Here is a 12,036-nt window from a genome sequence, read left to right as displayed (position 1 = left end):
AGAAAAACCACTGTGCTCTGCACCACAAAAGTTTATTCAACATCATGGTCCATTACATTCCGAACCTTTAATGTCATTAGAAATTGGTGTATATTCTGAGTGCATTAAAGGTCTTTCAAATCCCTATGATTTGCATATATAATAATGGGAAAAAATTACAAGGTTAAATACTTTAGGAATTATGTAAGTTTTATTTGAACATATGCATCAGATCTGAGAACTGGAAAAGGATAGTCAAACATGAAAGCAGTGAAAGTCTATAGCTTCGGCTTCTCTTAGTTACAGGGTTCATGAGGATTTTCGTAGTTAATTGGAAAGTAAAAGATGGTGGTGTTCTTTGGACAGGGATGTCCTGTGCTGTTAAACCACGAAAATCTATCAAAATTTTGCTCTTGTTCTTGTTTGGTGCATCCAAGGGTTTGGTTCCTGAAGAGATGAACCTTCAGCTGGATCCACGCTTCACGGCCCTAAAAATGAAGAAAGACCATTTAAGCTTTTGGGTTTAAATTTGATTGTAATTTTATTTCTTATAATTTATTAATGTTATTAAACCTGGGTATTAATACAGATTTTCCAGTCCTAATTTATCTGAGTAAATTTACATTATAATGCAATTTTTGCTTCCATATGAAAGAAACTCTTGGAGAATGTTAAATTTATACAATATTTAACAGCTGAATCATAACTCGTCTTCTGAACTATTGATTAAAAGAACCGACTCAGAGTCATTTATTTAATGAAGCTGGCTTTATCTCTTCATTATTTGTTCGTGACCCCCACGAAGACAACTCAAAAGAGACACGTGTCTTGCCAATCACATAAAAAAAGGCTAATTCATATTCACAAAATATGACTGAATATGATTTATTATCTAGTGCCATCTGCTGGACAGGAAGCAATGTACAAATGTGTTTTAGGCCTACACCTCGGGATGTCGGGATCGTTCAGTTGACGATCTCTATAATTCTTGATATTCTCGACTGAAAAATATAATTGAACATTGAATTCTCTCACCTCGCTGTCCGTCACACATTGCAAATCATAGTTTTGTCCCAGCAGCGGGGTCAGAACACCACGTATGTCATCATGCTGCAGATCACATCATGTTAAGATTGATGGAAGTGTTGCTTGTATGAAATCCAAGACATTATGAAACATAGCCAGTCCAATAAACGTACCTTGTATGACACGTCACATGAGGTTTTGATTCCAGAGCTTTCCAAGATGCTACAAAAAATGAAATGGGGGAAACAGATGAGCTCATGATAAGAAAATATCATGGTATATAATGTTATTATCATGCTAATAACACCCACTTATCAATGTCAAAGAGTTTCCGAAGCTTGACAGAGACCTGGAAATAGAGAAGTGGTGAACCCATGCTCTCCTCACAGCCTGCACACGTTCCATGTTTAATCCATTCATCCCTCCTGCCAAACCAAACCAAATCAAATCAAATCAATCACTACTGCTTCTTAGCAGTGAAAATATGTACGAGCTACCATCAGACATACCAGGCATTAAGTTAAAAAAGCTCTTTTTTCATTTTGTTCTAAATACACTTTCTCACGAGTGGCCTTTGTCAATTATGTAGCCTATACGACGTGTAAACTTTTTCAATCATGCGAAACTCCTGATCATGCGGATACCTACTGGAATTGGATTTGGCTTGCAAATTTTCACTAGGCAACGATACAAGTGACCACCTTTACTATGGAAATATACTGTGGAAATATTAATATCATTGTGCTTCAGGCGGTGGTACATTAAATCACAAAAGTTCATAGTTTGTGTTTACCAGAAGTAGAAGAAGTGTTTTCCTTTTATTAACGATGGCCACAGCTGAGTGAGTTCAGGCTCAATTTCCTGAACATAAACATGATGTTACATTTTATATTTAACGCTTCAAATAAATACATACAAACAAACAGTGGTGGAAGCATTTTTACCTGAAGATGCGAATGATATATCGGCCAACAGTCACAGCAGTGCCCAGTACGTACAGGCCTAAATGTCATTCGAAATTTTCCAAATAAAGAAATGAATAATGTCAGAAATAATAAAAAAAAGACCAATCAAAAACACAGAATGTTCCAGTGAAGTGTTCATTTTCAGATGAGCGGGAATGGGAACAACAGCCACTGAATTCCTCACCATAGACCATGGATGGTCCAGTTTTGAACAGTCTGTGGTATTTTGCAAATGGTTTTGTTGTTAATACCCTGTGGGAGGACAGGAAAAAAGAAGACTGATCATGTTAAGCAGAAGTAATATGAAAGGCAGAGATCACAACTGGTTTTAAATGAAGCACTGATATCAATATCAGTTGCTCTTCATATGATTTCAGACAGATTGCAATAGAGTCTTGTGCAAAGTTTACTAGCACTGGTGTAATATATAAAATATACAGACATACTATACAGAAACTCCCAGGCCACTGAAGAGTGAGATGCATACAAGTCCAGTTGCATGAGCTGAAAATGAAAAAGCAGTTGTAGGCCTTCTTTTTCTTTCTATTTGCTGTACCTTTCTCTTTTTCAAATTCTGTGCAGCCCTGCATTTCTGTTTAATTACATTCTTTTATTGTCTATTTAATTGTGTTCATTTGCAGTATTTAAAGGAATAGTTCACCCAAAAATGAAATAGTGTTTCTTCGTCTGAAAAGATCTGGAGAAATTTAGCATTGAATCACTTCTCACATGAACAGCTGTAAACAAATATGTCAGTGGATTTTGATGTGAAAGAACAACAGGGGAAGGACTTTTTAAAGGAGGAAGATTTATTATGGATTATAGACTGGTATTTTGTTCAGAAGCGACCGTTTAAAAAGCTAAAATGTCTTAATGATAGATTTATTTATTATAAACATGCAGCTTTTCACGTCACAAGATATTAATTGATGGAGTCATGTTGATTACTGTGATGTTTTAATCAGCTGTTTGGACTCTCATTCTGACGGCACCCATTCACTGCAGAGGATTCATTGGTGAGCAAGTGATAATGCTAAAATGTAAAGCTAAATTTCTCCATATCTGTTACAATGAATAAAAAAAACGATCATCCACATCTTAGATGGCCTGAGGGTGAGTATAAATTCACCAAATTTTCACTTTGGGGTGAACTATTCCTTTAAATATTGATAGATAAATGACTGCTGGTCTCTGCTAGTCAAATATATGCTGATTTATTAATTAAAGAATATTTAAACTATTGTGTCTTACTGCCTCGTGACCGCCCCAGAACAGAGTCCATTATCATACGCGAGGACCCAACCAGTGAGCAGAGCAGCGGTGCAGGCCCAGAGGATGTGCTTATCTGAAACAACACAGCACAATACAGTTAAAGCAAAATCTATGAATTCAAAACAACTGCAGTATGACTTCAGAAATTAGGTTCTATATAGCTCTTGTAAATGCAAATTTAATTAGAATTATATAAATAACTACCGTAGCTCATGTTGATCCTGCAGTTCTGAGCTCCAGTGACAGAGTGTCAGCATCAGTTTCCTTTCCCCTGGTCTAATGCAGAAGCGAAACATAGTGAATGTTCTATGTTTACATGCCTGAGAAAAAGGAAGTGATACTGCCATGCATTATGATTAGAAAGAGACTGGGGAGAATGTGAGAATCGCCTGTGCAGTCTTAATTGTGGCAATTGAAAAATGCAAGCTGTTAATGATAATACCGTACCCTTTAATGCCGTAGTTTTAGCTCCATATATGAAAAAAAGGCAAAGTTCTGTAACCCACTTAAGGGCGAACAGGCTGAAATGGCTCCTTTCTTTTAACCAAAATAAACAAAACAATCATTTTATATTGTTTAGCCATTCAACATTTTTTAAACAGTTACCTTGAATTAAACATGTTTTTGTTAAATATGCACACTGTGGAATGTTACATAACGTGTTATATATTACTTCACAAAGCAAAATGTCACTTAAAATTGCCTTTGAAAGATGTTAACCAATCAAATGCTAATGTTTATAGGAAACATAGATTTAATAAAAATGTAATAAAAACAAAATGTTAGATTTTTGAAGGTTTGCAAAAATTAAGTTTAAAATTAAATTAAACGCTTATTAGTCTGATGTGTTATTTATTTCAATATTTAATTTTTCATTTTATTTTAAACTTAATTCTATTTTATTTTTGAAGGTTTGGTAGGTGAAGATGCAAAAATCAAAATGGTTCATTCCAAACAAAATCATGACTTTGTTAATATTTTAAGAAAGCTTTATCTGTTGTAAAAAAAAAAAAAAATGATGACCCGCATTCTTGAGAATGTCAGATTTCGGGACAGTTATGAATTGTGTTGATATTTAATCATCTTTAACCTTAGGTGTAAGCAGTGTAGGACCTTTTAACAGGCTCTATTCATGACAAATAGTTTAAGACATTTTAAGGTATTATGCTTCACTGAAAAACTTATTACAATATGCTTTGTAAATATGAAAAAGGACTACTGCTTTGCAGTTGAGTGAATCAGCTGGCAGCTTGGCTGTTCAGAGTGATCTTTCCCCTCCTGACTGCCTGGCTCTGGTTCAAAAGCTCTGCAATATGTGTGTGTCCTTGTAAGGGCCCCGACTAGACAAGAATCAACAAGCTCAACAGAGAGCAGCGTCGGACATGAGGCATTTACTGGTAAATCCACTACTGTTCTTCTTTATTCTTCCATAGTCTGTGATATAACAGCTGTAGATGTGTTATCAGGAAGAATCTACTCCTAAAATACTTGTGAAACAGGAAATATGCCACACAACGATACTCTATTGCACTGCAAACATTGCTTGGAAAAGCTGGTTATTAGATGGTAATGTTGTATATTTGATGCGAAAAGATTTCGAATTTGGTTAAGTTTGAAACACTGATAGCTGCTGTGGGTTTTGAATGACCGGCTGCCTTAAATGACCTCTAAAAAACACTCATTTTCAGTCATTCAACAGCCATCTGATACTGAAACTCATATGAGTAAACGAATCAGTGTGTTCGTCCTTTTATTCTTTTATTGTCTTTTTGATTGTGCAAACAAATCTGTTTTTAAAAAACCTAATCAGAAATCATTTTTAGTACTCTACAGGGAAACAAACAGTCAGAGGTTTGCTTGTAAACTTCTTGAGATGAATGTGTTTTTATATGAAATGAACACAACTGTTTGTTAAATGGACACTGAGGAGGTCATGTCACCATTAGCCTCTCCACATTTAGCATGCCTGCATGCAGAAAAAAAAACATACACACACACACGCGCGCGCTGGTGGACAGTGAAGTAAAAGGGGCGTGACGTTCTTAGCCCAACCCAACAGTGTGTATTACGATCTGATTGGTTTGCTCCAGGTGCTGGTGAGCAGCAATTGGCTAAAACCATAACTCATTTCTGCTCCACGTGAGCTGGGTTGATGACCTTCAGAACCATAAAATGTTACATTCCTTTCACGTTTTCTTCTTTTTAAACTTACTTGAAATATAGCAAAGATAATCAAAATATTCAGGTGTGGAGTAACAGAGCCTTCTGTTTGGGGTCTGGGAGTCCCAAAAATATAACGTGCTTAACCCTGACTTAGGTTAATATTTCATTAGTTTTGGTAATCTAATGAGAAATACAATCAAAATTGACGTTAATGTAAAAAGTTAATGGTAAAAGCCATGAAATCTGTGTGTGATGGGTAGACAGATCTATGTTACCATGTTTTAGAAGCTACAAACATGTTGCTAGCATGTTTTAGCACATCACTAGCATTTTTTGCTGCTACCATGTTTTAACGTTTTAACATGATTCTAGCATGTTTTAGCATTTTGTTAGCATGCTGCTACCATGTTGTAGGTGCATTTTAGGTGCTGCTAACATATTTTAGCATGGAACTAGCATGTTTTAGCATATTTGCAATTGTTTGTTTATAGAATGAATGTTTAAAATGACATGACTGAACGTCACTGAATGAAACTTTGGTTATTTCAGAGTGTTCCCCGGCTAGCCTCACAGGCTTTCAGCACAACAGTCCGGCAAATGAAAAACAAGGTGCCTGACAGACAGAAGGTTTTCCTGGTAAGAAGAATTTCAGACTGGCATGATGTCAAAATTAATACACTCTCAAAACATAAAATGTATTAATCTGTTTAGATGACATGTGCACTGTGCTCTGATTTACATTTGCACATTTCAGAGGTCAAATATCATTTATCATTCATCATTTACTCACTCCATAATCTTTATTTAAAACTTTTACAAAAACTTTTTTTTAACTGTGTATGACTTACTTTCTTTGCTCTGCGGAACATAAAAGATGATATTTTAAATAATGTTGGTAACCAAACAGTTTCAGTTCTCATTTACTTCCATTTTATGTACAAAAAAAGACAATAGAAATCAAAACTGGTTACTTCAAAATATCTTTTAAAAGATATAAATATCTTCAATATGGTAATGTAAAATAAATAAATAAGAATATATTACATATTGTTAATCACTGTATAATAAATAATATACAAGACCTTTATAGCTTTATAACTAATAAATATATATAATTTATTATATAACTAATTAAATCAATAAAGAACTATATTAATTATTAATAATGTTATTCTTTGTGTATCTAATCTGAAGAAACATATTTATATCTGCAAAGATTACTTTCGCACAACAAAAAGGACTTTTAAGTTAATACAACTATACTAATTTTATGTTGCATTGTGGCCATACATTGCAAGAATAACATCTCCTTTTATTTATCCACACTAACAGGAGGATAACGGTCTGCCAGTCCACATTAAAGGAGGCTCTACTGATGTCCTTCTGTACCGTTTGACCATGGCCATCACAATAGCAGGTACAAAACCCTTCTGGTCAATCAAGAAAACTTGGATTTACTTTTTTTTTTTTTAGGTTTATAAAAATATACATACCAGTATTAAAAGAAGTCTTCTCTCTCTTTGTGGTTCTCTTTAGGCACTGGCTTTTCCTTTTACTGGTTGCTGTTGGCCTGTTTGCCCAAGAGTAAAGCATAATAACTTTAAAACTGCATAATGCTGTACAAATCTATTTCATTTCAAATACCTTAAACAATAAAACACATATATGAAACATGAATACATTAAATCCTACAACTACAACTTTCATACCGAAGTGTTTGGTCACTACACACTTCTGTTCAAAAGTTTTTGAAAAAAGTATTTATGTACTTGTAAGAAGCACTTATGCTCACCAACATTTTAAATGTCTTGATCAATTTAATGCATCCTGGCTCAAAAAAATATCTATGCACAATCAGCTTGTAACACTCCAAAGAGAAAGGAAAACTTGAAATCGCATCATATGACCCCTTTAACATCTTCCAAAATCTTACTGACTTCAAACTTTTGAATGGTAGTGTATCACTGGCATTAATCAACAATACGCGTTTGGCGCCACCTAGTGCCAACAGAATAACAATTTATAGGTTGCTCAGTCAGATGTATTCAAAAATTATTTGTGATCTAGCTGCTGAATACATAACTGAATTCCAGTTACAAAAACTGCTTTTCAAATTGGGCTTATGCCAACAATTTTTTTAAACTTTGGTCCAAAAAGATACCAAACAATACTTTGAATATTGTGCAAAATTATTTAATATCATTCTTAAAAGTCAGTTACATTTCACAGAAAGATGAAAAAAGCCCTTTTTAGTGGTTTTGGTACAGCATGCATAAGTGCAGTAAAGTGAGGTAGCCTTTCTTCTCACTTGTAGGTAAAATTGCATGAAGCATAGCTGCATTGATAGAATAACACATTTTCCGAGATGTAAATGACAGAAAAAAAATCCAGTTTTTAATCAGGATTCAGGATAAATTTACATACATTAAAAAATGTATGGAAAGCATCATGCAACCGAGATGCTAAAAAACTCTACTGAGATGAAAGTGTACACATCTATCTAATAAACCTTCAAACTTGGGAAATCTTATCTTGAGATTGTCACACTTCCCACATATGACAATTCAACACTGTTCATTCTGAACATTATTACAAACTCTTTCCTGCTAGTTATACTTATATACAAAATTAACCAATCAATTCAGTAAAATTAATTTATTATCAAGACACAGAATGCAAAAATCTACAAGGGTCGGTAAGGTTTTAAAATGTTTTTGTAAGAAGTCTCTCCTGCTCACCAAGGATGCATTTCTTTAATCAAAAATAAAACAGTAATAATGTGAAATATTATAATTTAAAATAAATGTTTTCATTTTAATACATTTTAAAATCCTGTGATAGCCTAATTTTCAGCAGCCATTTTCAGTGTCCCATGATCCTCCATAATTCATTCTAAAATGCAGATTTGCTGCTCATGAAACATTTCTTATTATTATTATCAGCAATAATAATCATTAATTAATATTTTTTGTGGAAATGGAAATTTTTCATTATTCTTTGTTGAACAGAAGGTTTAATTCATTTGAAACACAAATCTTTTTGTAACATTATAAATGTCTTTCCTGTCACTTTTGATTATTTGAATGCATCTTTACTAAACAAAAATCTTACTGACCCCAACACTACTTTTGTAAACGTTATATGATTTGTAAATGTGCAGTTTTCATGCAGACATTACCAGTGCATTAAATTCCTGTTAGACAGACAAACACTGATCCCATCATACTGTCCTGGGCATTTCAGACATCCCTTCCATTTTCTGAGGCTTGGAGATAGAGCCGTATAAGGTTGGTGTACAAGCTTTCCCATGATGCTCTAGTCTAGCGTAAGAAGCGAATGCTCATCTTGTGGTCAATGTTGACCTTCTCCAGAGACTAACACAAAACAGGTTGAAACATGTCAGCAGTCATATTCCATCGACATTATAACATGTGCTTTTATCAAACAGCGTGAATGCAGAATTTAAGGTGATACCTTACGAAACTCTTCAAAAGATATTGCGTCATCACGGTCTAGATCTGCTTCCTGTATAGTGCGGTCTGCTATGCTCTCCAACTGCTCCTCTGTCACCTGCATCCCCAGCATGGCCCGGAGAACCTGTCAATGATCAACCTGCTGTCAGTCTTATTCAGTTTGTGAGAAAACAGCTGAAAACATGAATGAAGAAGCAAGTGACCTTTAAAAGCTCATCTCTGGAAATCTTGCCATCCTTGTCTTGGTCATACAACTGAAATGCAACTACAGGAATGAAGAACCAGGCCAGATTTAAAGGAACAAGATTACTTAAACTCAAATCAATACTGCAATACTGCATTATTTGGTCAATAGCAGTGTAATAAGCAGGATATTGTTCAGTCAGTTGGTCATTATTGTGAAATAAACCCTTTCAGGGTGTCCTTTATTCTGTGATAATGGCTGTCTGACTGTACATTGACACTAAAGTAACATCGCCCATTCCATTACTGAGAGGATGTGGTTTATCTGCAGGGTAAAAGCAAAAGCAAACATACATTTGAGTTTGTTGCTCCTGCTATTGATGAGTTCGGGAGAATTGGGCTCTTTGGGTCGGTCCTTGTCAACGGGCCGGAAATGAGCCAGGATCTTCACAAAAGTGTGGAAGTCCACCATTTCCTTCCTGAGATTAACATCATTATTTATGACTTCAAGACACAATGGTTGTTTGTTTATGATTTTGGTTACTGAGAAAGACATTTTTGAGAAATGTAGTCATGCATGCTGTATATTTCAGAACTAATTTCCTGATCATTGTGCAGCTTATTATTGTCAAAAACCACTAACTTAGACTGGAAAGAGTGTTTGACCTAAATGCGAATCGGCTAACCACCATTTTTTGTTTTTATGAGTCATTTAGGGGTAGGGTTATCTAAAAAAATATATACCACAATAACAGGTTGGCATGGAAAAACATTAAAGGGATACTCCACCCCAAAATGAAAATTTTGTCATTAATCACTTACCCCATGTCATTTTGGAGAATAACCATTGAACACAAGCAGCATACACTCTTCTGTGTCAGCCGCGCTGCACGGATGCACTGTTTTCGTTCAAATCAAAGTGTAAATACACGTAGAAAACCTCCTATCCTTGTGTCGCAGCTGACACAGAATAGCGTACGCTGCTTGCGTCCAGCAGATATTCTCCAAAATGGCGCTACAGTGACGCGGAGAGACACAGAGGAGATGAATTGTTGAAGTCATCATTTTTGTTTTCTTCGCATACAAAAAGTATTCTCGTCGCTTTCATAATGTTACGGTTGAACCACTGATGGCAGATGGACTATTCTGACGATGTCTTTCATACTTTTCTGGACCTTGGCAGTGTTATTTACTTGGCAGTCAATGGGTCAGTCACAAGCCTCCAGGTTTTCATACAAAATATCTTAAATTGTGTTCCGAAGACGAACAAAGCTTTTACGGGTTCGGAACGACATGGGGATAAGTGATTAATGACAAAATTTTCATTTTGGGGTGGAGTAACCCTTTAATCAGACAGTTCAGGACTTGCTACAGTGTTTTATGTTAGAATCCAATATTCAAGACTTCAGTGTGAACATCAATTATTTTCACTCAACTAAATTTTGTAGCTCATGCCAAGCAAGATTCATTACCCTGGGGAGAAGAAGGCACCTATTATTCTGTCTCCTATGGGGTTCATTGCCAACTCCTTTATGGCTCCAAAATCCTGGGGACTATGTGAGAATGAGACAAGTCGCATGGCTTAATATTTATGTAATTGCAAAAGACATCTATCTCATCAGAGAAGATAAGACATCAGTCTCACCAGAGATGACCTCGTCCTTCTTTATCCAGAGCTTTGAAGCGATCATGGAGGCGAATAATGTGGGCAGGCGAGACTGGAAAAGAGAAATCACATTAATTATGAAAATGTTTCACTGAAGCCCTGTAGAATCATGACTCGACAAACGAGTTCAAGTGGACCGTAAACAAACTGAATTGACCATTTAAACAATTCTCTGCAGCCAGCTTCACTGAAATTCATTAGTGCATTTTTACTTTTAAATTATTCTACATATACACATAGGCTACCTTTTTGTGCAATGTATTTGAGTAACATTAGTTTGTAACTGGAAAGCAAATGCTCATAAACTGAACAACACCTGTCACTGTCAATCTAGGACAGTTTTCGCTCATGTAAACCGAATTTGTACCCGATATTTTTATCTTAGTGATCATAAGCCTGAGAGTTACAACTAAAAACGGAAACAAATGTGCAGGAAAATGATATTTTATATCGTTGTTTACTCGTTCAACCGCAACAACAACAACAATAAGCCAGTAACAAAACACAATTGTCAAATATGACTCACAGCCCGTCTCTTGCATCAACACCTCGACGTTAGGGATTTTTAATAGGGTGGAGTTCGTCGAACCCATTTTATATAAGTTAGTTATGTATCGACAGCTTTCAAACATTTAGCCCATATGCAGAGAGAACCTGGGAGCAAAAAAGAATGAAAACCAAGAAGTCATGAAATTTAAAACTAAAACAAAAAAAAAACGTTGAAAATGTTAGCGGAATGTTCGCATATACGCCGTTGCTTTTTCTTGTGCTTGAATAATACACGCTCTGTTTACACAGATTACAACGCCCACTAACGAAATCTGATTCTTTTGAGTCGAATCTTTTTAACGACTCCACAAAATCCGTCTGAGCGGTTGAATGATTCATTTATGAATTAGACCGAATCACTTCGAACGTCCTACTTGTAATGAGCCAAGAACCGTAATGGAATAATTTCCAAAATGTTAAAAATAAAACGTACTAGAAATATTTGTATCACGTGATTGCATGAATACGTTTTATCAGACAAGACCATTTTCTACAGTGTTGTAGACAAGAAAATTAATTTGAGATGAATCTATGTTTCGGAAATAAATCATTGTTGCGACTGAATTTGGGTATATGAACAACAAACAAACATTCTTGAAAATAAAACAAAAACATTTCATAAACAGCAATATGTGTCTACGTAAATGAGTGTTTAATATCCGCTTGCGCTATTTCGGATACAACGTGATTACGTAGTCACGTACAGCATAAAATGAATCATCGAACCGGTTCTGCGAAATTGTTCAAAAGAACCGATCAG

General features: G+C 35.2%; 3 protein-coding genes across 4 annotated transcripts; 1 reads left to right on the top strand and 2 right to left on the bottom strand.

The window, feature by feature from the left end:
- Positions 1 to 13: 13 nt before the first annotated feature.
- Positions 14 to 6,970, bottom strand: rnaset2l (ribonuclease T2, like). 2 transcript variants are annotated; one of them, XM_016273540.1, is made up of 11 exons: positions 6,899 to 6,970; positions 3,447 to 3,562; positions 3,222 to 3,315; positions 2,417 to 2,474; positions 2,155 to 2,222; positions 1,950 to 2,007; positions 1,799 to 1,866; positions 1,317 to 1,430; positions 1,179 to 1,227; positions 1,015 to 1,089; positions 14 to 467 (listed from the first exon to the last, which is right to left on the bottom strand). In XM_016273540.1, exons 2-11 carry the CDS (start codon positions 3,454 to 3,456, stop codon positions 276 to 278), a joined length of 786 nt encoding a protein of 261 aa, XP_016129026.1. In that variant the 5' UTR covers positions 3,457 to 3,562; positions 6,899 to 6,970; the 3' UTR covers positions 14 to 275. The 2 variants fall into 2 exon arrangements, with proteins under 2 accessions (XP_016129026.1, XP_016129027.1); XM_016273541.1 differs by having other exon boundaries at positions 3,447 to 3,518.
- LOC107586264 (cytochrome c oxidase subunit 7A2, mitochondrial-like) lies at positions 4,542 to 7,082 on the top strand. Its single transcript, XM_016273542.1, has 4 exons — positions 4,542 to 4,639; positions 5,955 to 6,041; positions 6,738 to 6,822; positions 6,942 to 7,082. The coding sequence occupies exons 1-4, from the start codon at positions 4,625 to 4,627 to the stop codon at positions 6,998 to 7,000; spliced, it is 246 nt and encodes an 81-aa protein (XP_016129028.1). The 5' UTR covers positions 4,542 to 4,624; the 3' UTR covers positions 7,001 to 7,082.
- Positions 7,083 to 8,341: 1,259 nt separating this feature from the next.
- On the bottom strand, positions 8,342 to 11,531 carry LOC107586310 (calcineurin B homologous protein 1-like). Its single transcript, XM_016273595.1, has 7 exons — positions 11,254 to 11,531; positions 10,707 to 10,779; positions 10,534 to 10,614; positions 9,416 to 9,540; positions 9,082 to 9,143; positions 8,880 to 9,002; positions 8,342 to 8,779 (listed from the first exon to the last, which is right to left on the bottom strand). The coding sequence occupies exons 1-7, from the start codon at positions 11,357 to 11,359 to the stop codon at positions 8,726 to 8,728; spliced, it is 624 nt and encodes a 207-aa protein (XP_016129081.1). The 5' UTR covers positions 11,360 to 11,531; the 3' UTR covers positions 8,342 to 8,725.
- Between the last annotated feature and the right edge of the window lie 505 nt (positions 11,532 to 12,036).

This window comes from Sinocyclocheilus grahami, unplaced genomic scaffold, assembly GCF_001515645.1.
Source record: "Sinocyclocheilus grahami isolate Dianchi unplaced genomic scaffold, SAMN03320097.WGS_v1.1 scaffold79.1, whole genome shotgun sequence".
Classification (NCBI taxonomy): domain Eukaryota; kingdom Metazoa; phylum Chordata; class Actinopteri; order Cypriniformes; family Cyprinidae; genus Sinocyclocheilus; species Sinocyclocheilus grahami.
Note: the sequence above shows the minus strand (reverse complement) of the source record. Positions and strands in the feature narration are given on the sequence as shown.

Coding starts and splice junctions, on each gene's coding strand:
- LOC107586264 (XM_016273542.1), top strand. Junction 6,042..6,737: donor ACAGACAGAAGGTTTTCCTG/GTAAGAAGAATT, acceptor CCACACTAACAG/GAGGATAACGGTCTGCCAGT. Junction 6,823..6,941: donor CATGGCCATCACAATAGCAG/GTACAAAACCCT, acceptor GGTTCTCTTTAG/GCACTGGCTTTTCCTTTTAC.
- LOC107586310 (XM_016273595.1), bottom strand. CDS start 11,359: ATGTTTGAAAGCTGTCGATACATAACTAACTTATATAAAATGGGTTCG. Junction 9,541..10,533: donor GGTGCCTTCTTCTCCCCAGG/GTAATGAATCTT, acceptor TGTTAATCTCAG/GAAGGAAATGGTGGACTTCC. Junction 9,003..9,081: donor CCAGAGATGAGCTTTTAAAG/GTCACTTGCTTC, acceptor GATCATTGACAG/GTTCTCCGGGCCATGCTGGG.
- rnaset2l (XM_016273540.1), bottom strand. Junction 2,223..2,416: donor GGCCTGGGAGTTTCTGTATA/GTATGTCTGTAT, acceptor GTCCTCCCACAG/GGTATTAACAACAAAACCAT. Junction 1,867..1,949: donor TATATCATTCGCATCTTCAG/GTAAAAATGCTT, acceptor GTTTATGTTCAG/GAAATTGAGCCTGAACTCAC.